Below are 27254 nucleotides of genomic sequence, written 5' to 3'. Positions count from 1 at the left end.
TCTCTCTCTCTCTCTCTCTCTCTCTCTCTCTCTCTCTCTCTCTCTCTCTCTCTCTCTCTCTCTCTCTCTCTCTCTCTCTCTCTCTCTCTCTCTCTCTCTCTCTCTCTCTCTCTCTCTCTCTCTCTCTCTCTCTCTCTCTCTCTCTCTCTCTCTCTCTCACACACACACACACACACACACACACACACTAATAATAATAATAATAAAGGTTTTAACGATCAAGAAATGGCAATGGTCAGGTCAAATTATGTAGAAGAGGACACACACACACACACACACACACACACACACACACACACACACACACACACACAGATAGTTAGATAGATACATGGATACATAGATAGATTGAGAGATATAGATAGATGGATAGATTGATAGATAGATAGATAAATCTAGACCTGTCACTAGTCTTCCCTTTTTCACCTCGGCCAGCGCTCCACCGCTGCCACAAGCAACAAGGACCAACTCAGACGTTGCCCCGTCACCAAAATTTTAAGCACCGTCTGGAAATCGAGCCTTGCTGGCGATAAATCGTCATTTTCTTTTTTCATTCAGGTTGTTATCAGTCTGGCATCGAGACATCAATGATTGCCGCATATGACAGCTTGCACCTGGTGGAGGCGGCGAGGCAGCAGGTGCGCCTCAGAGCCAGGCGCTGGACAGGCTGGCGGTCAGTTGTTGCCGCGATGGAAGGGAAGGCTAAAGCAACGGTGTTGGTGCTGCTCGCTGCCCTGGGCGCCGCCGCGGGTGAGTCTTTGGCAGAGGTGGGCAAGTGCGGTACTTAGTGCGATAGTGCGGTAGTGCGGTAGTACCGCATCACAAAAAAGGTACCGCACTACCGCACTAACGCAAAATATCTGAAAATACTGCACTACCGCGGACCGCACTAAAAAATCCTGCGGTACTTTTTGCGGTATTTTGAAAACTACCGAAGACGACATTTGCAGTGCGGCATGCTCACAGAAATGTTTTTTTTTATTTTTTATACAGTAAATCGGACTCATCAGTCAATCGGTATCAGTCATCAGAATCAGTGATTCAATCATTCTGACTTCTCAGTTACTGTTCAAAATTAAATACTAAATAGACAGACTAAGCTACTACACTGCGAGTCTTCTTTAACCCGCGCGGTGCCGGCCATTTCAACCCCGGACCCGTCCGTGGTGACGGCCGATTTTTCATTGTAATATATTAAGCATGTTTCCTTTGTTTGGATAGCCAGGATAGGCACTGAAGTATTTTTTTTTATTTTGACTACCGCTACCGCAGTACCCCACACCGCGTACCGCACTGGGAAAGAAGAAAATGGGACCGCACTACCGCAACCGCACTACTCCGGAAAATGTACCGCACTACCGCAACCGCACTACTGATATTTCAGTACCGCGCCCACCTCTGGTCTTTGGTCGGTAATGTAAGACGCCTCCGCCTCTCACATCTACTGCTTCCAAAGGCCAAAAAGGAGATCAATCGGGTTCTCATGAGTGTCTTTCTAGGTTCATGATGCAGAAGAAGGGTCGAAGTACCACCAGGGTCAAAAACTACCAGTGGAAATGCCCACAAGTCCTTTGAAAGCCTTGTTAAATGTACATGCTTGAGCACCGAAATTATTAAGAATATGGCCCTTTATGACTTTTGGCTCAACACTAAAAGCTTCTCATTGATAAAAGTCTCCAGTTTTCTTTAGCATTAAGATCAATAGCATTACGTTCGTCCAGAGGAGTTATTGATAAGTTTAATATACAGCGTGTTGTGTGTCCCTATGGAAGGTGCCAAGTGTTCCAACAAGACTTTCCAATTAGCTACGTGCAAGAATTTCTCCGCAATGCGCTGCTAGGCGAAGAAGAGGATCAACGAGTAATGAGTTTTTTCGAGTCACTTTAAAGACAAGATGAAAAAATATAATTATTTATTTGATAATTTATTTCCATGACTCATAAATATGTAACATATTGATCTACTTTGTGTGTGTGTGTGTGTGTGGGTCTCTCTCTCTCTCTCTCTCTCTCTCTCTCTCTCTCTCTCTCTCTCTCTCTCTCTCTCTCTCTCTCTCTCTCTCTCTCTCTCTCTCTCTCTCTCTCTCTCTCTCTATATATATATATATATATATATATATATATATATATATATATATAAAGAGAGAGAGAGAGAGAGAGAGAGAGAGAGAGAGAGAATTACATAGAGTTACATAGAAAATCAAACCACACAGACCCCATGGTCCAGACTAGGTGGTCTGTCCTTAAACCTAAGTGAATCTACACTAATCAGATGGCTCCAAAACGTTGCTTTTCTACTCTAGTTAATATTAAGTTCAAGGAAGTGACGGTCGAGCTTGTTTTTAATGGAGTCAATCGTGTTACATTGGACCACTGACGGTGGGAGCTTATTCCATTCTCGCACTACAACGTTGGTGAAGATAAATTTGGTGCAGTCTGAATTTACTTGTCTGCATTTGAGTTTTATGCCATTGTTCCTCGTTCGCAAAGTGTCATCGATCATAAACAATTTTGTTCTGTTTACATTCGTTTAAGTATTTTAAAACATTCGATCAGTTTTCCTCGGAGGCGACGTTTCTCAAGAGAGAACATGTTAAGGGTGGAAAGCCTTTCTTCGTAAGATTTGTTGCGCAAGGAAGGGATCATTTTTGTTGCCCAACGCTGAACACCTTCTAATTTAGCAATGTCCTTTGCATGGTGAGGAGACCAAAACTGTACCGCATATTCCAAATGGGGTCTGACTAAACTACTGTAGAGCGGAAGTATTACATCTTTATTCTTGAATAAAAAGTTTCTTTTAATGAAGCCCTACATTCTGTTCGCTTTATTTGCTGCATCGATGCATTGATGTGAGAAATTGAGGTTTGACGCGATTTTGACCCCCAGGTCCTTAACACATTGAACGCTTGTGAGTTTAACGCCGCGCATTTCGTATTCGAACTTCTTATTTCTTGTTCCAACTTGAAGGACCTGGCACTTGTCTACATTAAAGGGCATCTCCCATCTATCCGACCAAGCTGAAATTTTGTGCAAATCCTCTTGGAGACTTTGCCTGTCATCATCAGTGAGAACCGAGTTACCAATCTTTGTGTCGTCTGCAAATTTACTTATGCGATTATTGAGTCCAACATCCATGTCGTTGATGTAAATAATGAAGAGCACTGGGCCAAGAACCGAGCCCTGAGGGACGCCACTAGTGACCGGCGCCCACTCTGAGTTAAATCCGTCAATCACCACTCTTTGTTGTCTGTTGCTCAACCAATTCGCGATCCACTGGTTTACTTGACCGTCAATACCTATGTGCTTTACTTTAATAAAGTAATTTATGATGTGGGACTTTATCAAACGCTTTCTGGAAATCAAGATAGACTACTAAGAGAGAGAGAGAGAGAGAGAGAGAGAGAGAGAGAGAGAGAGAGAGAGAGAGAGAGAGAGAGAGAGAGAGAGAGAGAGAGAGAGAGAGAGAGAGAGAGAGAGAGAGAGAGAGAGAGAGAGATTTCTATTTAACTAGTGATCCTATAACACTGCAAAGCGTATCATTTATGAAGCCCCTGCGCCATAACTATAAGTGACAATGACTACGTACATTACAATAATACACATGTTGGGCAGTGCGCCACGGACTGTAACCGCTGGCGTCTGCATGTCTGGCGGGGAGACCTGAGTCAGCGTTAGTTTAGCTCAGTGAGACCGACGTTGCCCCATACCTAATCTATAAGTCCTCAGCCACTTAACAACCGCTATCACGGCGGGCCACTGACGAGGCGTGATGAGTGAGTAACTTGTCGCGTGGTGCTGTTGCCGACAGAGAAATGAAATAGTGTGTGTAAATAGTTCGGGGCTGTGATCGGCAGGAAGGTCTGAGAGGAGTCTAGAACTACAACACATTATTACATCAAATGAATGAGTGAGCCGATTAATAATATTCAGAAGACCTTCAATATCACTGTGTCCTCTATATGATGTTCCTTTAATAACAACATACATTAATGCTCCATCGATAACAACTCATCTGGTATCGCTACTCCACACTAGTATGATGCCTTGAATGGGCGTTTTAAGTTTTCATGTCAAAAACTCATCCTTTCTTATCTCCCCAGACACTTCTGTTCGCTGCTCGACGGAGTGCTCCGTGGCGGCCGCCAAATTTTCCTTCGTCTTCAACAAGACCTACACTTACGCCTACACCGGGGGAGCCCAGGTGTTCCTGAAGGACGTGGAGGACGGAGTGGTAGCAACGCGGTGGAAGACCCAAGTCCATCTGACATGGCTCACCCCCTGCGACGCAGCCATGTCCTTCTCGGATACCCTTTTGGACAAGGAGAGAGGTGAGTGTGACGCCTGCACGTAACCCAAACAGTCACTCGGTTTAAGTCACGGCTACTCGCACGGGACAACTGAACCTTGCCGGCACCGACTAACAGGCATGTTCTCCTGCCCCAAGGGTCGAACGACATCAGCCTACTGGAGAGGTACCCGCTCGTGGTGGCAATGATGGACGGCAGCGTGCAGCGTGTGTGCAGCCATCCCGATGACGACACGTGGTCCATCAACTTGAAGAAGGGCGTTGCCTCGATCCTCCAGAACTCCCTGCCATCTCTCTCCGCCGTCAACTCTGGACTCAACATCACGGAGGTAAGCGATGATGGAAAATGCTTGATGTTTTGCAACACTAACAGCAAAAAAACATTTTCCAAATTTTTTTATGATATACTAAGAGTTTTTGTTGTCTTCTCGTGGCTGACCCTTCATTCAGACGGACGTGGTGGGAGTGTGCCCCACCGAGTACGAGATTTGGGGTGGCGGGGATGAGATCATGGCAACAAAGAAGAAGAACCATCGTTTGTGTGACAGGCGTTTCGCAACTCGTGACGAGGTCCACCTGCCGTGGCTAAAGGGACCTCTGCCGATCCAGGAGTCGCGGTCGAAGTGCACACAGAACATCGTTAACGGCATCATCACCTGGGTAGCGTGCGAGGACAAGAACGTGGTGCGGCCCTCCTACGGTGCCTACAAGTTTATCGAAGCCACGCAGGAGTCAGAGCTGCTGCTGGTGACAGACTCTGCTCCTCCACCCGCCTCCCTCTCCCGCCTCTCGCAGGTGCAGCTGGTGTCCAGGAGTCTCATATACGACTACGAGACGCCCAAGAAGGAGCCATCCTTGGTGCCGGAGTTGGAGCAGATCTTCCGCCACATCTGCCAGCTCACGAAGCAGAAAGTGGATCCCGACACAGCCAAGTGGGTGGACAAAGCTGTGAGCCTGATGCGTCGCGTCCCAGATCACGCTCTGCCGCAGATCTACACCAAGATACGCAGTGGTCAGTTATGCGCGGATCATGGCAAGCTCAAGGACCTCTTCCTGGACGCGATCGCCTTTGTGCACGAGTCTGGCGCTGTGCCGATCATGGTGAGGGAGCTGGCAGAGGGACGGGCCAGCGAGGAAAGAGCTGCTCTCTACTCAGCTTCTCTCTACCTCACACCTCGCCCGACCGCCGGCAGCATTGAAGCGCTAAGGCCTTTATTCGAACTGCCAGCCCTCCTTCCCTCTGTGACGCTGTCTGCAGCCTCTATGATCAACACTTTCTGTCGACAAAACCAGTGTGCCGAGGTGCCCATAGTAAGGGTCATTGCTGAGGCCTTAAACACAAAACTCCTCAGCCAGTGTTCCCCGCTTAGTGATGAGGAAAATCAGTATGCTGCGTTCTTGACGCTCAAGGCCTTGGGAAACGCCGGCTTCGTGAACCAAGACATTTCCACAAGTCTTCTGAGGTGCATGAGGGCCCCAGGAGTGCCCACCCCCGTCAAGGTGGCAGCCGCGCACACCTACAGACTGATGGGCTGTCAAAAAAGGGTAAGTTGTTTCTGTTTGCTTGTCTCTTTGTGTCCTTATCTCTATGGCCGCACTTTTCAGCAAATAGGTAACGTTTCAATTTCATTAGGTCACCGAGGACGTGGTCGACTTCGCTCTTGACCCGGAGATGGACACCGAGGCTCGGCTCGCCGCGTACTTGACCGTTGTTCACTGCGCCAACGCCACACACCTGGAAAGGATTATCAACGTGATGACCACCGAGGAAAATACTCAGGGTAAGGAAGACTGGGATTGTAGATTTTTCCTCACACACACACACGCTGACAGTTCTGCTGACTTAGTAACTGCATGCCTCCCCTTCTCCCGCGGCCCCGCTACACACGACTCAACTCTAGCTCATCCCCATACTCTCCAAATACCTAATGAAAGAATTAACCAGCATCTTCATTCTTTCATTCCTTTCGTTGATAAACTCTGGAACAGCCCTCCTTCCTCTGTATTTCCTCCTGCCTACGACTTGAACTCTTTCAAGAGGGGAGTATCAAGACACCTCGCCACCCGAAATTGACCTCTCTTTTGGCCCCTCATCTCTGCATTCTTTTACTGGAGCAACGCATAGCTGCTGGCTTTTGTTATATCATTTTTTGCCCCCTTTTCCTTTACTGTAAACAATATGAGGCCATCACATATCTTTTTTTGTATATTTCAGTTCGGGGCTTCATCCTCAGCCATTTGCTGAATATGCAGAAAACCAATTCGCCTCACAAAAAGAGGCTGCGGGGTCTGCTGACAAACGCAGTTGTTCCCAAAGATTTCAAAGCTGACCTGATGAGGTACTCGCGCAGCTTCGACCTGTCCTTCTTCGATCCCTCCCCCGGCCTCAGCGCCGAGCTGGAGTCCAGCCTCATCTACGCTCCGGGGTCCTTCGTGCCTCGCTCCCTGGGCCTTAACCTGACGGCAGCCTTCGAGGAAATCTCCATGAACGTCGCCGAGCTTGGGATCCGCGTGGAGGGCCTGGAACCGATCCTCGCTCGACTCTTTGGGCCTGAAGGCTACTTCAAGACGTCCAGCTTTGAGAAAATTTCTGACGATTTCGTCAAGCTTCTTAAAAAGCATGGAAATATTACGACACCAAAAGACAAAGCTGGAGGAAGGCCGAGGCGCTCCACAGAGACTTCCATCATCGCCAATATACTGAATGAAATCTACCACAACAACCTCTTTGATATCAAGGGAGACTCCTTCCTCCGTATCTTGGGGCAGGACATTTTCTTTTCATCCGTCTCGGTTGATTTCAGCAATATAAATCTTGGGGAAATGAAAGCTAAGATAATTTCAAAAATTATTAGTGTTCTTCAGGCAATGAAAACGCTCAGAATAGACTCGGCACGCGTGCTCCGGCCAGAGCTCGACTACTCCTTCCCCACCATCCACGGGGCGGCCCTCAAGCTGAGCTTTCAGGCAACTGCCGTCGCTGGACTAAAGGTAGAAAATACCTTGAACAGGCTCTCCGTGGGCTCTGCCCTTAAGGTTATGCCGAGCCTTTCGGTCTACAGCAGCGGCTTTGTTGGTTACGATGCACACCTCCTAAAGACGGGACTGAAAATGGAATTTAACGTCTCGAGCAGCAATGGCGTCGCCGCCAAGATACACGGCCAGAGGGGGAAAAGTATCCAGCTCCAGCTCGACCTTCCTGACGACATGAATATAGTTAACACTCAGGTCGAGGCTTTCCTCATGAATAAGAAGAGAGACCAGGCAGCCACAAAGGTCTTCCCGCCCTTCATGCGGGATGTGAGGGTTCGTCACAAGTCGTGCTCCACCGACCTCGAGTCTATCCTCGGCCTTAAGTTGTGTTACGAGGTGGACGTGCCGGATGTCTCCCACTGTGACTGCCTGCCCCTGGGAGCCCCGTCCTTTGCCAGGCTCTCCCTCAACAGAACGGAGGCGTCAGTGAAAGGTTTCGTGATTAACGCTACCTTGGAAAAACATTCCAATTCAGAAGTTTTGACTCTCGATTGCCAAAGCTACGGCTCTCACACGCGAAGAGACTTCAAAATACGGACGACCGTGTTACAAGAGGCAGCTGGATGCTCCGTCTCCACGACGATGACGACAACACGAGTGAACGCCACTGCTGCACTCACCGTCACCGACACGGAGTGGGAAAAATCTATTGAACTCATCGGCCAGTTGCACTACGGCATCATGGTGTTACAAAGGATAATTAAAGTAACCCGAAAGATCGCTAAGACGTCGCTTTCTCAAGAGGACAGTTTTGGATTTTCTTATGGTAATAACCTGCCGCCACATCGAAGCGACCAAATCCTGGAGCTCGGTGTAATCAGGAAGAGCATCGGTTCGCGGGTGAATGTGGACGTCCACGCGGGCACACGACACGCCCTCGCCCACTACATCGATCTGGATGCTAAGCGTAAGTATAATGCACATTGTAAACAAATTTCTATTGTGGAATAAATTATAGTGTAAGGAAAAGTTATGCAATGTTGTAATACGGGCGTGAGTGTCATTTTATCTTCTATTATAAATTCCGCATAGTGCTGTATCCGTGCACAGGCAACCATCACGATGTATTTTCAGTAAGCGTCGATGTGGATCAGCGTCAACACTTCAGCCTGATTTCGTCTGTTCAGCTGCTCAAGTTTGAGTTCGAGTGTAACGTCGGTGCCTGGAATGTGACTTCCTTCATCCGCAAATCGGTCGTGTCGGGGCGGGAGACCAAGTACTCCTCCGCCTTCATTGTAAATCGCTCGGAAAGGCAACTCGCCTGCTTGCAGACCGACCTCCAACTCCAGGGAACGCCCGCCGTGGACTACGTGGCTCAGCTCCTGATACGCGGTAAGTCGCCGAGCACACACATTTGACGAGTCTTTTGTAGGCGTTTTAAGCATTTGCAGGGGTAGTTTAATGACCCTGATGGTAGACAGCCCTGCAAAATGTGGCCGTGTGTGTGTGTGTGTGTAACCCTTAAATGTTGAGAATATGGACCTAGTAGCCTATGTCAAATACTACTGCATCTCGTGTAAGAATGAATGTATGTATATGTGCATGTTCATTTTTTTTTTTTTTTTTTACCTCTTCTTCTTGCAGTTGGGCTCGAGAGGGTCCAGTACAAGGGACATGTTAGCGTGTACCTCCAGACGGAACAGATTGGCGCCTCTCTCCAGTTCCTCAGTGTTGTTCCATCCACCGAGACGCTGCTCCGCCTGGAAGTCATGCAAACCAACATCGCCACCACCAGCTACACTGTGCAGGCCAAGGTGTGTGTGTGTGTGTGTGTGTGGGTGGGTGGGTGGGTGAGAGAGAGAGAGAGAGAGAGAGAGAGAGAGAGAGAGAGAGAGAGAATGAATCACAAGTCGTTGCCGTGCCTTCCCCTCATGATGGAGAGCACCAAGTGTCGTTATGTCGTTGCAGGCCGAGGCGCCCCGACTCATCAGCCCCGTGGCCGTGGTGATGGGGCTGCATCTTAACTCCAAGTACGCGCAGGTCGCCCAGATGAAGGCTGTGGTCAAGTATGGCACCTCGATCCTGCTGCATGTCGACGGGCCCCTGTCCATAACCGCCGAGGAAACTGTCATCAAAATACACGCGCAGTGGGCGGTCTCTCTGCTCGGACAGCGCTACAAGTTTGAGTCCCTGGGTGCTTTCGGTGAAGGCCTGCTGGTTATACGGCTGAATCTGCAAACCCCACTGGGACAACCGCTGTTCCACCTGGATTTGTCGCCTCTCTCGAGAGATGTAGATGAAACGAACTTCCAAACGATGTTTTTCCTCGTACACTACGTCGATGTGAAGTCCAATCTCCTCTTCGACGGCAGACAAGTACACGGAAAGATCAGCTGTCTGATATTCCCCGGCGAGCAGGACGTCCGCCGCGTCACGGTTTCCGGCGACTTGGACCTCACGACCAGCAAGCTGGGCGCCACGCTCTGGTGGGACGCCGACAGGGACCTCAGCAAATACTTCTCCACGGAAATGTCCGTCATCACGATGCCTCACCTTGCAGACTTTTCTTCTGTCCAGTAAGTATCCAGAAAGTAGATAAGTAGATAGATAGATAGACAGATCGATCGATAGATAGATAGATATATTATCATTGTCATCAGCCTGTGCCATTCCTCAGCAGGACAACAGGACTCTCCCAAGCGTTTCCTTTCGTTCATGTTGTGTGCCTCTAGTTTCCAATTTCTGTGTCAGCGTTCCATAAACTTAATAATTCCATCACACCCGCTGAACGGCTCCCTCTTCTTGGGCCTTCTTATATTAATTATTTCCCAGTCTGTCGCTCTTTTGGCCCATCTTTTATCCTCTTCTACACATATGTCCCGATGATTGCATTTTCTCTTATTTTAAATGTTTTAAGTACATTATCAACCTCTATCTGTTGTCTTCCCCAATTGTAGCTCCTCTCATCCATCATATAGTGATACGTCAGGAGCTGGAAAGACGAGTTGAGGCGGTGTTGACAGTCTCTCCCTTGCTTTGACAGAGGCGTCGTCAAGTACCAGAACCGGACCTGCGCGTTCCTGGCCGTGCGGGAATACGTCCACCTGCGACACAGCCTCATCGTGAAAACGAGCGCCGGTTTTGAGATCCATACAGGTAGAAGGAAGGACATGGTATTAGCGTTTGAAAACAGCTTCGAAGCACGCAATTCTTCGGCTAACATTGAAACATTTATCAGTTATCATGGCCCGGAAGGGAGAAGTTACAAATTTAGCAGCTCACTGGATATGGAAGAGATTGAGGGTTCGCATAACTCCAAGGTGGAGTCTCAGATAACGTACAGCTCAGAGACGGGCCACGATGTGCTGCTGACCACGGAGATGACGCACAGCACCACGCCGACTACGAGGCTCACCCGTCTCAAGGTGTGTGTGTGTGTGTGTGTGTGTGTGTGTGTGTAAAAGAGAGAGAGAGAGAGAGAGAGAGAGAGAGAGAGAGAGAGAGAGAGAGAGAGAGAGAGAGAGAGAGAGAGAGAGAGAGAGAGAGAGAGAGAGAGAGAGAGAGAGAGAGAGAGAGAGAGAGAGAGAGAGAGAGAGAGAGAGTTACATAGAAAATCAGACCACACAGACCCCAAGATTCAGACTAGGTGGTATGTCCAAATAAGTGATTCAACATTGATCAGATGGCTCCAAAACTTTGCATTTCACTATAGTTAACATTGAGTTGAAGGAAGTGTCGGTCGAGCTTGTTTTAAAGGAGTCAATCGTGTTACACTGGACCACTGAAGGTGGGAGCTTATTCCATTCTCGCACTACAACGTTGGTGAAGAAAAATTTGGTGCAGTCTGAATTTACTTACCTATATTTAAGTTTTGTGCCCTTGTTCCTCGTACGCAAAGTGTCATAGATCATAAACAATTTTGATTTGTCCACATTCGTGAATCCAATAAGTATTTAAAAACATTCGATCAGTTTTCCTCGGAGGCGACGTTTCTCAAGGAATAACATGTTAAGAGCGGAAAGCCTTTCTTCGTAGGATTTGTTGCGCAAGGAAGGGATCATTTTTGTTGCCCGACGCTGAACGCGTTTTAGTTTAGCAATGTCCTTTGCATGATGGGGAGACCAAAACTGTACCGCATATTCCAAGTGGGGTCTGACTAAACTATTGGAGAGCGGAAGTATTACATCTTTATTCTTGAATAAAAAGTTTATTTTAATGAAGCCCAACATTCTGTTCGCTTTATTTGCTGCATCGATGCATTGATATGAGAATTTGAGGTTTGCCGCGATTTTGACACCCTGGTCCTTGACGCATTGAACGCTTTTGAGTTTGACGCCGCGCATGTCGTAATCGAACTTCTTATTTCTTGTTCCAACTTGAAGGACCTGGCACTTGTCTACGCTAAAGGGCATCTTCCATCTATCAGACCAAGATGAAATTTTGTGCAGATCCTCTTGGAGATTTTGCCTGTGTTCGTCAGTGAGAACCGAGTTACCAATCTTTGTGTCGTCTGCAAATTTACTAATGCGATTACTGAGTCCAACATCCACATCGTTGATGTAAATAATGAAGAGCACTGGGCCAAGAACCGAGCCCTGAGGGACCCCACTAGTGACCGGCGCCCACTCTGAGTTAAATCCATCAATCACCACTCGTCTGTTGCTCAACCAATTCGCGATCCATTGGTGTACTTGACCGTCAATACCTATTTGCTTTAATTTGTAAAGTAATTTATGATGTGGGACTTTATCAAACGCTTTCTGGAAATCAAGATAGACTATGTCCAATGATTTGGTTACGTCATAAACTGAGAAGAGGTCGTTATAAAAGGTCAATAGATTTGATAGGCAGGATCTTTTGTTACGGAAGCCATGATGTGGATCCCCAATTAATGAGTAGCTTTCAAGGTAACTCATAATTTTGTCTCTAATTATGCTCTCGAGCAGCTTACCTACAACTGAAGTAAGACTAATGGGCCTGTAATTACCTGGTATTTTTCTGTCTCCCTTCTTAAAAATCAGTGTCACGTTAGCCTTTTTCCAATCCGAAGGGACGATGCCTTGTCGCAAGGACATGTTGAAAACGGTTGTGAGGGAGGAGAGAGTTTCGTTCTTTGTTTCTTTAAGCAATATAGGATATACTTCGTCGGGTCCGGGCCTGGAGGTGGTGTGAGCCAATAGACAGCAGCGGAGGAGGCACATTTCTCTTGGACGTGCAAACTTGCATCACCATGGTCTTGGTGTGGTTAGTAGTGGCACTATTGTCTACCGTCCGTGCCTGAAGGTTGTCAAGCGACACTTGAAGAGGTGCATAGTCTCTGTGTGTGTGTGTGTGTGTGTGTGTGTGTGTGTGTGTGTGTGTGTGTGTGTGTGTGTGTGTGTGTATACTTCCTCACTATCCCACACTTCTGACGCAGGGGGGCGCGCGCCTCTTCCCAATCAAGCGACCTCTGGGAACGGACTTGACTTGGACGAGTCGGGGCAACACGAGGAGCCTCGTCTGGTCGGCCAACGACACTACCTTGCGGACGCTGATGGGCTGGGAGCTGGACAAGACGGCTTCGGGGACAGTTGAGGGATGCGGCTTCTTCCTTAATCTCAGAGGCATTCAAACCTTTATGCAAGACGTCGTGAATCTCGTAACCCTGTATAAAACTTGCCTCGATGCAGAGTGCCCCGGGGACATTCAGAGTGACTTCTTGGACACTCCCTATATTCAGCATCTTGACACCAACCACTCGGCGACGACGCTGGCCGCTGGGGTCCTCCGCGCCGTGAACAAGCCGCCCTTCCCTAGCTCTGAGAGGGACGCCGGTATGTACACGATGACCGCCAGGTACTCCCACGACGATAGGACCGGGAGATCTTCATATGAGGGGAAGCTGAGTCACCCGACGCTGGCGAGGGGCGTGACAGCTATGGTGGAGTACAGCGGCAGCGGCGGCGGCGTGCGGGGAACCTTCGAGCTGAACATTTTCCCCGACGTGGCAGACAGGATCACCGGCAATCTCGCCTCCGTCCTGCTGGCCAACAACACCGTCAGGGTCGATGCCAACCTGACCACCAGGGTGAGGAGAGGCAGGCCAGGGAAGAGTGTGTGTGTGTGTGTGTGTGTGTGTGTGTGTGTGTGTGTGTGTGTGTCTGTGGAGGGGTCTTTGTGTGAGTGTGTGTGTGTGGGGGGGGGTGGGGGGGAGTGAGTGTCTTTGTGCGTATTTGGGTGGTATAGATAGATAGATAGATAGATACAGATAGAAGTATTGTTTTATTGTTATATCTCGCTTACAGCACATTCATGGCGCATCACACTCGCTTCGTGTATTTTAACGATTACGATCTCGCTACGTTCCCCACAGCTGCTGAGCTACCACCCGCGGGTCACCCTGAACACGGCTGCCTCGCCCCACGCGCTGGAACTTGACCTGAAATACCACAAAAACAGTTCACGAGAGGAAGTGAACTTTTCAACCAGAGCCAGGTTTGACCGAATCAATAAACACGACTTGACGCTGGGCCTCGCGGTGGCGACGGGGGGCGGCGTTTCCCTCGATGTCACGGGTGTGGTTGTGCCGCGGTGGGACCCGGAGTGCCTAGGCTTACAAATAACCGCTGCGTCCACCATGGCCCTGCTGGGTAGCCACAACTCTACCTTATCAGTATGCGGACCGGCGTTCCTGGAGCTGACCACTGCGAGGCGGGACGGGAGAGGCAAAGCTTATAACGCCAGGTTCGGTGTCAGGAATCCCTTGGGTCTCGAGGGGAAGCTCGCCATCCGCGACCAGGAAGCACAGACGACGCTCGTCGTGTTGAAGAGTCAGTTCACTCTCTACCCCCACATCGACGCCGAGTTCTCCTGCATGAAAGAGGAGCTCGAGAAAGTTGAGGTAAGTTATACGTATAAGTGTATGTGTGTGTGTGTGTGTGTGTGTGTGTGTGTGTGTGTGAGAGAGAGAGAGAGAGAGAGATTTACATAAATATTTACACAGATATTCAGACCACACAAACCCTATGGTTCAGACTAGGTAGTCTGTCCTTAAACCTAATTGAAATCCTTTTAAATCTAATGTAAGCAAGAATTTGCATCTCGACTTGAGAGAGAGAGAGAGAGAGAGAGAGAGAGAGAGAGAGAGAGAGAGAGAGAGAGAGAGAGAGAGAGAGAGAGAGAGAGAGAGAGAGTAATTCATCCACTATATACTCCTCAGTGAAGCCGCATCAAACATCCATCTAGCAGTTCTAAGGGCAGCACTGTGTTGTTTTTGCAGGCGGAGGTGCGGGCGGCGATGCAAGAGTCGCTGGGGGGCGTGGCCGAGTGGTCGGGGCGGGTGTACCAGGCTGTGGTGGAGGAGGCCCACCGCCAGCACCTGGTCTTCCCCCCGGTGCAGATCACCGCCCTCACCAAACAGATACAGACCAGCGTGGATGAACTGTTCGCCTACATGGTCCAACAGAAACTCAAACCAACCTATGAGCTGTTGAAACGCCTCGTGAGTTCCCCTGCAGTGTCTTACGTGAGGAAAATTGGCTACACTACGTGGCTTCAGCTACAGTGGGCGAGGAGTCAACTGCCGAGAGCTTTGTATCACCCTTACCACGAGCATATCATTTGGGGAGAAGAAAGCAAGACCTATAATTACGTTGTCAAAGAAGGTAGGCGACTGTAGTTATTTATCTATTTATTTCTGTTTGCACGAAGCTTGAATAACTAATTGGTGGGAATTAAGGGCCACAAAATACAGCCAGGCACTGCTTTTCTTTTATAGTTGGAAATCAAGTCGTGGAGACCATTGAGAGTGGAGGACAGAACCTGCTGCCCAGCCTGCAGTACCTCTGGCAGGAGCTGGAAGAGACTGAACTATTCCTGGCCCTGAAGGAAGACTTGAGAGCTCTCGTGATCGCACATACCGATCTTGAGAAGCTGGACGTCCTCATGAAGATCTTGGGCAGAGTCCTGAGCACACTCCGGGAGGACCTGGCACTCCTCAGAAATAATCCAGCCCTGCTCAGGACCGCGATGCTCAGTCTTAGGGCCATCAACTCGGTGCTTAAGATGCTTACACTTCTCTGTTGTATTTATCATTTATTGCCATCATCCTCTCCTCACACGGCAAAAACATGACACGTTTTTATTAATTCAAAGTAATTTCGTTTTGCAGGTCATGCAGAAGGTCACCTTGACGCCTCTGACGGAGCTGCGTGACATGGTGTGGGCGTACGACAGCCACGCCAACATTCCCACCAACAAACTCCTTGGGCTCTACTACTCCCTTTCGGAACCCCCCGCATGGAGAGACGTGCTGCCGCCTTGGAACCGCACGGCGATGGTCATCGGGGGCACGGAGATCCTGACCTTCGACGGGGCAAAGCTGCGTATGCCACTCTCCACGTGCGAAGTCATCCTGGCCACCTTCGCCGGGAACAAGATCACCATGTCACACCCAGTACCCGATGCTCGTCCGCAGGTCACCGTCGCCACGCCCGGCTACGTGATCGTGGTGAAGCCTGATTTTCACGTGTTACTAAACGGCCAGGATATTGGAGACCGACAACTTCAGGTCGGGGAAATCACCATCATGGTCGCTTACGCATTTATCACGGTTGAGTTACCGCTGGTGAAGATTATAATTTTCGGTAACCAGCAAGTGGTGAGCATTGAGGCGCAGGGCTGGACGTACGGGCATCTGGCGGGCATGCTGGGAACCTTTGACGGGGAGGCGGGGAACGACCACCTCCTGTCTACGGGCATCAGGGCCCCAGACCTCTGGCACTTGGTCAAGTCATGGCAGGAAGATCAACACTGCCACACACCCCGCGTGGCGCCCGTCGACAGCCTCTCCATCCAGGAGGCAGAGAGGGTCGTGCACTGCTACCCCCTGCTGGGCGTGTGGGGGAGGTGCAACGCCGTCCTCAGGCCTGACCCCTTCATTGACCTGTGCCACCACTCCCGCAACCCGTGCGACGCAGCCGAAGCCTACCGCGCCCTGTGTGGCACCATGGGCGTGTCCCCGCTGTTCCCGAGAGGGTGCTAGGGACACACACACACACACACACACACACACACACACACACTCCTGTTAAGGAGAGGGCACAATAAATCTACTAAATTTTCAAGCCATCTAATCGTAAATGATGTTATGAATATAAATCTAATTTCCTTCCTTCTTTGATGACCCTTCACGTTTACGATAAATTAAAATAAATATTTCACTTATTTTTTCATTATTTCATGTATGTGTGTGTGTGTGTATAGTTCACCACGGCCTGATCACGAGCTAGACTCGTCATCGCCAACAAGTATTTCCGATTAGAGACTCATTATGGTCAATTTCTTGGTACTGCCGGAACCTTCAGACACGACACGCCCCATTCCCCGTGCCCAAGGGGGACAGTAACTGCTCCTTATCAGCGGGAAAATCCTGACCTGTCGGGGCTCGAACCTCCGGTGGCCACGCCGGAGCGTGACAGCACAGAGCTTTAACCACTGCTCCAGCAGAATCCCACACTTGCCTCACCTGGCAGAAAACGCAACTTAAATTATTATATTATACGACACAAAGTAGGTAGGGAGGAGGAGTGTGGACCCTAATAGCTTCCTGGTCAATAGCCTCCAAACACCCACGAAACAATGAAGTAAGTGACCCAGCATAAAACACTCGGTCATATTACTAAACATTTCGGCGCCCAAGCTCGCACGATTGACAAGGCTTTCGCAGGAGTTGTGGGCCTTTCCTGGGGTAGTGTCATGACCCTGGTGGTAGTCTGACTCTTCCTCTGTACAATGAACGTGGAAAAACACTCATGAGAATGCGATTAATCTCCTTTTCAGCCTTTGGAAACAGCTGATGTGAGGGATGGAAGCGTCTGAGAATATGGACATATAAGCTGCCTGTTTAGTACCCCCCAAACACCAATACTGTTCTGTAAAAGTCTGCTAATCTGGTTTGCAGGGAATAAGCTTCATGCTGGATAACCACAAATGCTGGATCACTGGATAGGCCTATTGACTGCATGAAGACACTAAAGTTCTATTTCAGGAACCTCAACAGAAGCAAGTCCTATCTCACTGCAAACAACTTCCAACTACTTCCTCAAGGACAAGATCATCTCATGCCCCTCAGGCCAACTCACCGGGAATGGGAGGGCAACAGAGTAATCATCTCCCTCCTCTGTGACGATGGTTAGGCAGTCATTCTCCACGATGCAGATGCTGGGCAGCGAGTCGCCTGCAGGAAACCAACACGGAAGAGATATAGAACGGCTTGAATCCCTGACTTTTGAACATGACATGCTGTGAGTAGCCATCGTCAGGGTTACTAGTGATGGATATATAAGGAAGACAAGCACCCAAGTGGCAGATATTGTGGGCATAAAAATTATATTATCAAACAAACATACCAACACTTCTATTAGGATGAACTGATACTATTTTTCTTATAACTACCTTGCATAGACAGAATTAATGATGTGCCAAGAAATATAATGAAAATGATCCACACATCCACTCTCAAAATAATACTTTGGATGTTAAAGCAACTGAGAAGTGGCTTGTCATTTGTTACACACACTTATTAATATTTAAAGATAACAGAGGAGACTACCAAGACACCTCTTCACCTGATACTGACCTCTCTTTTGGCCTCTTGTTCGGAGCAGTGTCCAGCAGGCTTTTTTTATTGTTGTTATCTTTGTTTGGTCAAATAATTAAAGAGCAAAGCCTACCTGTGGGTCCTTGAGGGACAGGTTCTCCCAGCAGGGACGGTTGGTCTGGGTAGGTGTAGAAGGTGGCAAACATGGCGTGTATCACAGCTGAGTCGCAGGTCATGCACTTGACAACCTGCCGGGACCCCACTCGGCCAGCCTGACCTCGGGACCACACCACTCTGGAGCCACTCACGTACAACTCCTCTTCCGTCAGCCCATCCTTGCTGTGCCTGATGTCCCACCATTCCTGGAGAAAGGTTATGGCTGTCAGGCAACTCATCATGCACTGTTTTTGTCGCCCCACCTTTTATTTTTTCTGCTTTATATTCATGTTTAATCATCAAGGGGTTTCTGTTTGGGTCTGTATAATTCTTCTATCCTCCCTTGATGTACCGTACATTGGGGTAAAAGTAAACAAATTTGTCAATTTTAGACAAAAGAATGACAATGTATTCTTAACAGCATAGGAAAGTTACAAATATTAATACAACATATTAAAGTATGAATCTTTAGCTACACTGACATCTATTTGACAAGTAGTTTTTGTAATTAGTTTATCCATGAGCAAACCAAATTTAGTAATAAGAATGTAAATTGAAATAGAAGTAAAAGTAAATGTACTTTCATGGATCTCAATGATAATAATAATAATAATAATAATGATAATGATAATAATAATAATAATAATAATAATAATAATAATAATAATAATAATAATAATAATAATAATAATAATAATAATAATAATAATAATAATAATAATAATAAGAATAATAATAATAATAATAATAATAATAATAATAATAATAATAATAATAATAATAATAATAATAATAATAATAATAATAATAATAATAATAATAATAATAATAATAATAATAATAATAATAATAATAATAATAATAATAATAATAATGATAATAATAATAATAATAATAATAATAATAATAATAATAATAATAATAATAATAATAATAATAATAATAATATTCATTCATTCATTCATCTTTGACGCCTGCTCCTAGGAGCTCCCACCAGGGGATGGCCACGGCAGAAGAGTTTCCATCTCTCTCTATCCAGACACTCCCTCCTTGCCTGCTCAAGGTTTCTCAAGGATCTTTCACCCCTCTCCCTAACGTACTCCTGCACCCTATCCCTCCATTTCACTGGAGGTCATCCTCTAACATTCCCTCCCTCTATCTCACTCACATACACCCTCCTGGTCATCTTAATCTCCTTCATTCGCTCCACGTGGCCAAACCACTTTAAAGTCTGTCACTTCACTTCTTCCACTACTCCACACTTCCCTTCACCAACGTGACACATTCCAAAACACTCATACACACTTTCATTACTCATTCCATCCCTTCTACTCACACCACATGCACTCCTCAAATAACTCATTTCCACTGCCTGCACTCTAGACCTCTGACTTTCATTCCAAGCCCATGTTTCGCTTGCATATGTGAGGGTTGGTACTATTACTGTATTTCTCAAATCCCTCTTTACCTCCATGCTCACATTTCTGCCATTCATGATAGTACGTCCCAAACACTCTACCACCTTTCTTCCTTGCAATGCCCTTTCTCTTGTCTCTCCTTCTGTACCACCATGCTTACACATAACTAATCCAAGGTACCGGTACTTAAACTCATTAACCTCCTCCATTTCTTCACCATTCAAAATTATTTTGCATACTTTTTCAAATTCAATTCCCACTTTATATAGGCATACAAAATCCACAACCTCACTAATAATAATAATAATAATAATAATAATAATAATAATAATAATAATAATAATAATAATAATAATAATAATAATAATAATAATAATAATAATAAGTTTAATGACACCATAGTCATTATAATCACTTCCCAGTTCCTTGCAGACACATGGCAAGGAGTCATAAATAAGCTCAGTTACTAAGACGAATTATAAACAGTAATGGATACAGTCAAACCTCGGTTTACGAGTGCCTTAGTTAACAAATGTTTTGATTTACGAGCAAAGAAAAATCACAAAACATGCCTTGGTTTACGAGCGGTGACTTGGAATACGAGCATCCTGATTATTGAAGTTTTTTTTTTATTTTTTTATTTGTGGCCACCTCAAGGGTGGGGACACGGGCTATATGGAAGCTGTCGGGGTCAAATGCGTACGTCCCTCCGAGGAGGGACCACAGGATATTGCCGCGTGATGGCCCATGAATGGGAGGGTAGGATGCCGATAGACCGACTCTATCAGCTGACATCAGCCTAGCCGACCAAGTCGGTCTTTTGATGAGGACTGGCGTGTTTCTTTGTACCAGTCAAAGACGTGAGCGTGGGTTCCCTTTGTTTGCTGCTAGATGAGAGTGCTCAAAGAGGAGAACAATGGGAATAGTCTCAATTAGGATTGACACCTTGAGCTAAAAAAAATAAGGAAAGCAACATCCCATTCTCCAATACAGAACGAATCCATATTTTAAGGAACTGGTGGCAACCCTAAAATTTCTCTAGCCTGCCATGACTGACAGCCATTGCTGGTGAAGGCAGGAGGAAGGGGGAGGAATGTTACAACACAATGTAGTTTACATTATTTCAGGATGACACTTGACAAGCTTAATTTTATGGTCTGGTTTTGTGGTTCACTGAAAAAGGCGCTCACTACAGTTGTATAATGTTGAATTTTATCTGCTGAACCATTCAGACAAACCAATATGGAACAAATGGCATTTTAAGGAAAGTGTGGCAGGTTGGCAACCCTAATCTCAGTCCGTGTTGTAAACTCGAAGAGATAATATCTGTGTAGTCGTGTCTGATTGCATTTGTGCTTTTGAGTGCGTTGTTTGTGATTTAACGTTGTCCCCGGGAATGATGGTTAAAAGGGATGGAGCTACAAATAAGAAAACAGGAGCAGCAGATACTATGCTCGCAACAGGAACAGGGTGCGAGCCTCAGCGGCTTGCATGCCCTCCTGGACATGACTGACTCCCGTTCACCCTCCATCTCGGACGATACGTGAGGTTATCTACATGTTGGTGGTCAAACGTAGTTTCAGTGCCTTGAGAATAGGGAAGTTCTGCGGCTGCTAAACCCCGGTGCAAAGCCTACACCTCCAGTGCAATTAGCAGTAGCAGGATTTCCATAACCATGGCGTGTATCACAGCTGAGTCGCAGGTCATGCGCTTAACAACCTGCCGGGACCTTCAGACACCACACTCCCATCCCCCGTACCCAAGGGGGACAGTAACTGCTCCTTGTCAGCGGGAAAAATCCTGACTAGTCCGGTGGAACAGAGGTCGAACCTGGAAATTTTTTGTAACAATCGTTTTTTTGCATTTTTCAGTAGTTTAGGCCTTGTAGATCAAGAATCCGTCGGGTGTAACGATTACCCTCGCTTGGCATTTTCACAATTCAAGATGGCGGCCAAAATATCCGGTAGGTATATTGTGTAATTCGCTGCAACTTTTGTACTACTCAACATAGTCCTAATTTTGTGTTAAGGATAGAGTTTGGGGGGCCAAGGAATCCAATTTTGATGAGTAAATAGCAATATTGGATATAACATATTTATTTTCAAGGGTAGAATAGGGTTTTCTTCAGAAAGTCCACATATGATGTTAATACATATCATTAAACCTTCCAAATTATTAAACATCAAGTATGTTTATATGGTAATGAAAGCAATATATACTAATTGAGTTGTTTTAAACAGTGGTATATTTACACAAAATATAAGTTCCTTACACCAAATATTACAATGAGATTGGAGTTGATTAGTTGAAGCCTCTAGTGAGTCTAGTATATAACTCTGTGGGCTACACGTTGCCTTGTGCTCATCTCCGTCCCGTTGATCTTTGAGCCAGTGATTAGTGAGAACCCAGTACCCACAAAAAATGACGACACAAAACAACAACAAGCAACAAGTTGGGTAGGCGGTGGCTGAAGTGGTAGCGTGCTGGCCCACATTCACCACGTGATGGACGACGCGAGTTCGAATCCTCACGCTACCACCTCGGATTTTTCAGTCACCGCCGAGTGGCTTAAAACTACCCACATGCTGTCCTGAAGACCACCAATCAACCCGGACTCTAGATGAAACCGTCAAGTGAATCAAGAAGGAGTTCCGGGGGGCAGCATGAGCCAAGAGAAGATGGCGCCACTATAAACACTTTCCTGCGCCATGACGGGCTGGGGCCGAATACCATCCAGGCCCCTCAAGCAAGCCTACCGGGGCTATAGGCATAGACGTAAAAAAAATAATAGGAATAAAACAGTTTCATCCTCACATTTCTCAGGAACGAGGAAAAACTATGAGCAGCAGGTGTGACAGGATTAGCGTCCCGTTGAAAAGACACAAACACCACCGAGGCATTGGCGCGCCTTTTCCCCCCCACACGCTTGACGCTAGCAAGAAAATTTTTGGCTGGTAAGTGAAAAAGTGAGAAAATTTCGTTTAGTCGGCGCAACATCTGTGGTCGTATGCCGGAGAGAGACAAGAGGGGAAAGGAATTATAGGAAAAGGGAACATACCCCAGGAGACGGGACACAACCCCCGATTAATACCTGGTATCCATTCACTGCTGGGTGGACAGGGGCGTAGAGTATCGGAAAAGCCCCCCAGATTTTTCCACTCCGATTGTGAGCCGAGTGTGCTAACCACTGCACCACGAAGCCCCCGGCTGGTAAGTGAAGTATAGAAGTGTTGAGAAGGGGACCTAAGAAGCGATACAAAGCGTTACAGCTCAAAAGAAGTTTTTGTTTGCCATGATTCTGGAGTGATCATGCATGAGGCCTCAGCGCTCTAATTCCGAGACACTGACTATTCAAAGTGGCCTAAAACTGCAGCTCACCACCACTGTGTCAACTATAAACTAGCCTGGAGTGTAGCAGCAAACCAATTATCAAGACTAACTTTACCTAACATTTTTATCCTAATGTAACGTACGGTACCACACCCTTAACCCGTACAGTGTGGTCTTTTGTCATAGATAGGGGTCATGCCAGGTTGCACTTTTTTTTGTATTTTTGGTAAAATTCTAGTGTTTGCCCATAATCCCCCCTAATCCCCAAAACAAGCTTGGGGACCTGTGGGAATGCGGGGTTTCGGGTGGGGGACATGAAATCCATCGCAATCGCATATTTTTTTTAGTGTGTGTGTGGGGGGGGGAGGGGAGGAAAAAATACCATAGATCTAGGGAAATTCCCTGCAATTAGGGATTTTTTTTCCTCCCACGACCACTAGAATAAGTGTTTGTGACGAATTTAGTGTTCCCCATATGGAAACCATGCATTCCCACTGGAGGCCAAGCTTGTGTTGGGAGAGAAGCATAGTGAACCCACAAAACGACGCTCACCTCACTGGTCTGGCGTGGCGCCAGCGGCCAGCTGCGTCCACATAAACTGCCCTCTCGCTAGCACCAGTTTGGGTAGCTTGTCACCTTATTGCAAGGTTTCTGTCCCGCTAGTAGAGTCCGTGGCTGTAATGTGTATATTATAACATAATGTGAATGTATGTCGTATCGCCATGGCCCAGTGGCGCCAGGACGTTACACACAGATGCTACGTTGTGCTTAGGAGGTGCTCCTTGCCGTGGGAATGGTGTTGATTCAGCAAGCATGCTGCCCGCTGGCCGCTCCTGTACCAAGAGAAGCCAGCAGAAGATAGCAGGCGGGGGGCGAAAGCAGAGTACTGCTCAGAGGTGTGCGTGACTCTTGTGCATGACTCCTCCACAGCTGAAATCAATTTGGTCACAGCTACATTAACACCTTTGACGAGGCTGTGCCTAACAACAACGCAGCGTCTGTGTGTAACGTCCTGGCGCCACTGGGCCATGGCGATACGACATACATTCACACATTCACATTATGTTATAATATACACATTACATGGCACCAAACACAGTGTATCTTCATTGTTTATCGCAAATGCATAGTTTTTGAGTTATGGGTTAAAAAAATACCGTAGATGTAGGGAAATTCCTTACATTTACCTAGATGTAGGGCAATTCCATACATTCAGGGATTTTTTTACCATGTACGAAAACAATACAATTTCACTCAGTCTCCAAAGGGGGTTCAAGAGGGGCGAAGCCCCCCTGTTAGAAGGTTATGTAAAGTTAGGTTGGAGTAGTTTAAATATATTTGAGGAATTTTTGGCCACGTACAGAAACCAAGCAATTTCACTCAGTCTCCTTAGCAGAGGGGGGCGAAGCCCCCTCGTTAGAAGGGGAGTTGAGGTTAGGTTATGTAAAGTTAGGTTGGAGTAGTTTGAATATATTTGACATACGATGTGAGCTGTCGGAAATATGCAGCACTGGACGAGAAGTTTCCATAAACTTTTGGGAGTAGGAAATTTTCCCCATTTTAGAGAGGGGAGGCAGACCTCTTGTAAAGAATTACCTACAATAGTCTAGTTTAGGTTTTGTTGTGTTAGATTAGGGACTTTATGGTTTCTCCTACACGTACGTATGAGTGTTGCTAGATTGGGCAAAGAGTATAGCGTATTGGGCTACTTTCCAGGCTGCACGCCACTTTTTGGGTTACTTCCCATTAATTTGCCCTATTTGTTAAACATGATTTGCCTACCTTTTCTTGAAAGCCACTATTAACACATTCCATGCAACCTGACCCACCAGTGGGTCAGGTGGTTCATTCCCTTGTGGCGACCTGACCCACCAGTGGTCATTTTGATGTTAATTACTATCCTCCTAATTATCCAATATAGGATGCACCTATTAATATTTTTTTTGTATTAAAGATTCTCTTACTATGGATAAGGCATTAAAGAAAGATAAACAATAAAAAGAATATAATTTATTGACCATTAAACCATTTCAATTTTACCTTGAATTGAGACTATTATGAAATATGGTAAATTACATTTAATTCTTCTTCTTTTAACTTGAGTGGTTGAAAATTGAATTTTTCTCAAATATCCCCTTTAGTTTTCCATCATAGAGTATAAATATCGACCCCAAAAACATATCACATTAAAAAAAAAGAGAAAATTATTCTTCCTGTTCACGACAAATAACTATCCTTGGCTTGGAACACATAATGAATAAACAAAAGATGTGCATTCCCATATTTTGAGTTCATTGTTCTCCCTTTGTATGATATTAGCCATGATGTTTCACACTGAAGCATTCCAGGCACATGAATGGATTACCCTCACAGCCAACACAAAAGCTTGTCACTTTCTTTGCTCTTTTTGCTGCAATTTTCCATCCTTCGTTCAATGAGGAGTCATACTGTGAAGATGGACTGTAGGATTCACCACAAGAATCTTCATCACCTGAGCCATACTCTGGAATGACACTCTTTGCCTTCTTCGCGGTAGACAAATTGATGGGTTCCATTACCAGTAAGAAAATACATGTAAAATTGGTTAATTTACTGTATTGTAGGGCAATTATTTGAACAGTTGTAATTACAAATCATATACAGTAGCTTATATTCATATATATGCACAGAAAAGCCATCTTGATGGCCTGCCCCCAAATGGGTCAGGCCGCAACAGATTCATAAAACATTGTATTGTTGCGGCCTGCCCCCATGTGGGTCAGGCTTTCTACCAGGTGCAATTACGCTCTACAAGCCGCCAGCATAACGTCCACCTCTTCTCTGTCCGGTGGCTACCGGCAAACTGGAGATATTCACATTCAAAATCATCGCAACATCGTGGCAGTGGGGTTGCTGCCAGCCGCAAGATATGTGTTAAGGTACTTATGAACAGTGGCATAGTAAGGAGTAAGGGCGGGGCGGTCCGCCACGGGGGGTGCCATGATACAGGCTCAAGTCTAATGGCTACATTCAGTGACATAGATAAGGGAAAGGGTGTTGGGGTCATATAAGAAGATGCCCCCCCCCAGGCCACACAATTTGCTCTCTGCAAATGAGCAACAACTATAGGAGAGCATTTCAAGTATGACCAAGATTTTTGATGAAATTTCTGAAGATGAGGTCAAGGTGGAGATCGTTCAACTCCAAAGACACCTGAAGGCTGCAAAACTCACAACTGAAGAAGTGTATACATGGACAGTCTTGCAGTTCCTAAAGTTTATTGTCAAATGGGACTTTGGAGAATCCTTGCCAAATTTATCATTGTGCCTGAGACTTTTTTTAACAATTAACAAATATCTTCGGTCTATCCTTAACTCAAAATCTTAATTGGAAACTTCACATCTCTCACTAAATCAGCTTCCTCGAGGCTGGGCGTTCTGTATCGTCCCCGCCAGTTCTTCTCCCCGTACAATTGCTATCCATATACAGGGGCCTTCTCCGCCCTCGTATGGAGTATGGATCTCACATGTGGGGGGGCTCCACTCACACAGCTCTTCTGGACAGAGTGGAGTCTAAGGCTCTTCGTCTCATCGGCTCTCCTCTTACTGATAGTCTTCTACCTCTTAAATTCCGCCGCCATGTTGCCTCTCTTTCTATCTTCTATCGATATTTTCATGCTGACTGCTCTCTGAACTTGCTAACTGCATGCCTACTCCACTCCCATGGCCTCGCCACGCACGACTTTCTACTCAAGCTCATACCTATACTGTCCAAACCCCTTATGCAAGAGTTAACTAGAATCTTCACTCTTTCATCCCTCACGCTGGTAAACTCTGGAACAACCTTCCTTCATCTGTATTTCCTCCTGCCTACAACTTGAACTCTTTCAAGAGGAGGGTATCATGACACCTCTCCTCCCGAAATTGACCTCTCTTTCAGCCACTTCTCTGTACTCTTTTTAGGAGCAGTAAGTAGTGGGCTTTTTCTTCAGTATCGTTTCCTTTTTTATGCCCTTGAACTGTCTCCTTTGCTGTAAAAAAAAAAGTAATTTCCATCATAAAAATCTTGCAACCATGTCATATACGACTATGTATTCACTTACTTGTATCACGAATGTGTGAAGCAGGTTTGAACACAGGTTACTTGTGTTCAAAAATTTTCCATTTGAATTGAGGTTATTAATTATTCTCTAATGTTTGTTAGTTGGTTTGTGTTATTCTCAAGTACCCAAAAATCTTTGCTGAGAACACGTCTAAGTTGTATTCAGCCAATAGCGATGCTCCGTGTAGGTACATACATGGAGTGTTATCGTGTTTGGTTGTTGGTGGTTGGTTCCAAAGCAAGTTAGTCAGGATTCACGTGTTCGAACAGCTCGGGCAGGAGGTTCGAGAGCCTGCACTTGCAGCAGAACCCGCAATAGTTTCTAGGGCGCGGCACTGGACGGATCACAGGTAGCTAGTGGTTTTGCTTGTGTCATTGATAAACAATGAAGATACGTGTTTGTTGCCACGGAC

At 46.4% G+C, this 27254-nt stretch overlaps 3 protein-coding genes across 6 annotated transcripts in view; 2 read left to right on the top strand and 1 right to left on the bottom strand.

Annotated features, from left to right (window-relative positions):
- Window positions 1-596: 596 nt before the first annotated feature.
- LOC127005115 (vitellogenin-like) lies at window positions 597-16478 on the top strand. The gene is made up of 15 exons (XM_050873685.1): window positions 597-750; window positions 4100-4327; window positions 4444-4634; window positions 4756-5850; window positions 5939-6086; window positions 6521-8245; window positions 8413-8670; window positions 8923-9092; window positions 9247-9854; window positions 10322-10703; window positions 12695-13345; window positions 13631-14158; window positions 14537-14921; window positions 15035-15312; window positions 15428-16478. Exons 1-15 carry the CDS (start codon window positions 690-692, stop codon window positions 16298-16300), a joined length of 7581 nt encoding a protein of 2526 aa, XP_050729642.1. The 5' UTR covers window positions 597-689; the 3' UTR covers window positions 16301-16478.
- Window positions 16479-16628: 150 nt separating this feature from the next.
- Window positions 16629-18694, bottom strand: LOC127005129 (anaphase-promoting complex subunit 1-like). Its single transcript, XM_050873730.1, has 2 exons — window positions 17991-18694; window positions 16629-17494 (listed from the first exon to the last, which is right to left on the bottom strand). The coding sequence occupies exons 1-2, from the start codon at window positions 18253-18255 to the stop codon at window positions 17352-17354; spliced, it is 408 nt and encodes a 135-aa protein (XP_050729687.1). The 5' UTR covers window positions 18256-18694; the 3' UTR covers window positions 16629-17351.
- Window positions 18695-18861: 167 nt separating this feature from the next.
- LOC127005116 (anaphase-promoting complex subunit 1-like) overlaps window positions 18862-27254 on the top strand; it is a 34546-nt gene continuing 26153 nt past the window's right edge. The window contains exon 1 of one of the 4 annotated variants that reach the window (XM_050873716.1): window positions 18862-21394. The gene's annotated coding sequence lies outside the window, so the exon portion shown is untranslated. Of the gene's footprint in view, window positions 21395-21424; window positions 22386-22431; window positions 22642-25404; window positions 25680-27254 lie in introns of those variants that run through there. The other 3 variants (XM_050873687.1, XM_050873699.1, XM_050873709.1) reach the window with 3 other exon arrangements.

This window comes from Eriocheir sinensis, chromosome 3 (genome assembly GCF_024679095.1).
Source record: "Eriocheir sinensis breed Jianghai 21 chromosome 3, ASM2467909v1, whole genome shotgun sequence".
In the NCBI taxonomy this organism is placed as follows: domain Eukaryota; kingdom Metazoa; phylum Arthropoda; class Malacostraca; order Decapoda; family Varunidae; genus Eriocheir; species Eriocheir sinensis.
The sequence above is the reverse complement of the archived record's forward strand: the minus strand, read 5'-3'. Positions and strand labels throughout refer to the sequence as shown.

What these genes read in the sequence shown, in the direction of transcription:
- LOC127005115 (XM_050873685.1), top strand. Translation starts at nt 690, where the DNA reads ATGGAAGGGAAGGCTAAAGCAACGGTGTTGGTGCTGCTCGCTGCCCTG. An exon ending in TGATGGGCTGTCAAAAAAGG is followed by an intron (nt 5,851 to 5,938) that starts GTAAGTTGTTTC and finishes CAATTTCATTAG; the next exon opens with GTCACCGAGGACGTGGTCGA. An exon ending in ATGCCAACCTGACCACCAGG is followed by an intron (nt 13,346 to 13,630) that starts GTGAGGAGAGGC and finishes CGTTCCCCACAG; the next exon opens with CTGCTGAGCTACCACCCGCG.
- LOC127005129 (XM_050873730.1), bottom strand. Translation starts at nt 18,255, where the DNA reads ATGATGAGTTGCCTGACAGCCATAACCTTTCTCCAGGAATGGTGGGAC. An exon ending in TGTCCCTCAAGGACCCACAG is followed by an intron (nt 17,495 to 17,990) that starts GTAGGCTTTGCT and finishes GGTTTCCTGCAG; the next exon opens with GCGACTCGCTGCCCAGCATC.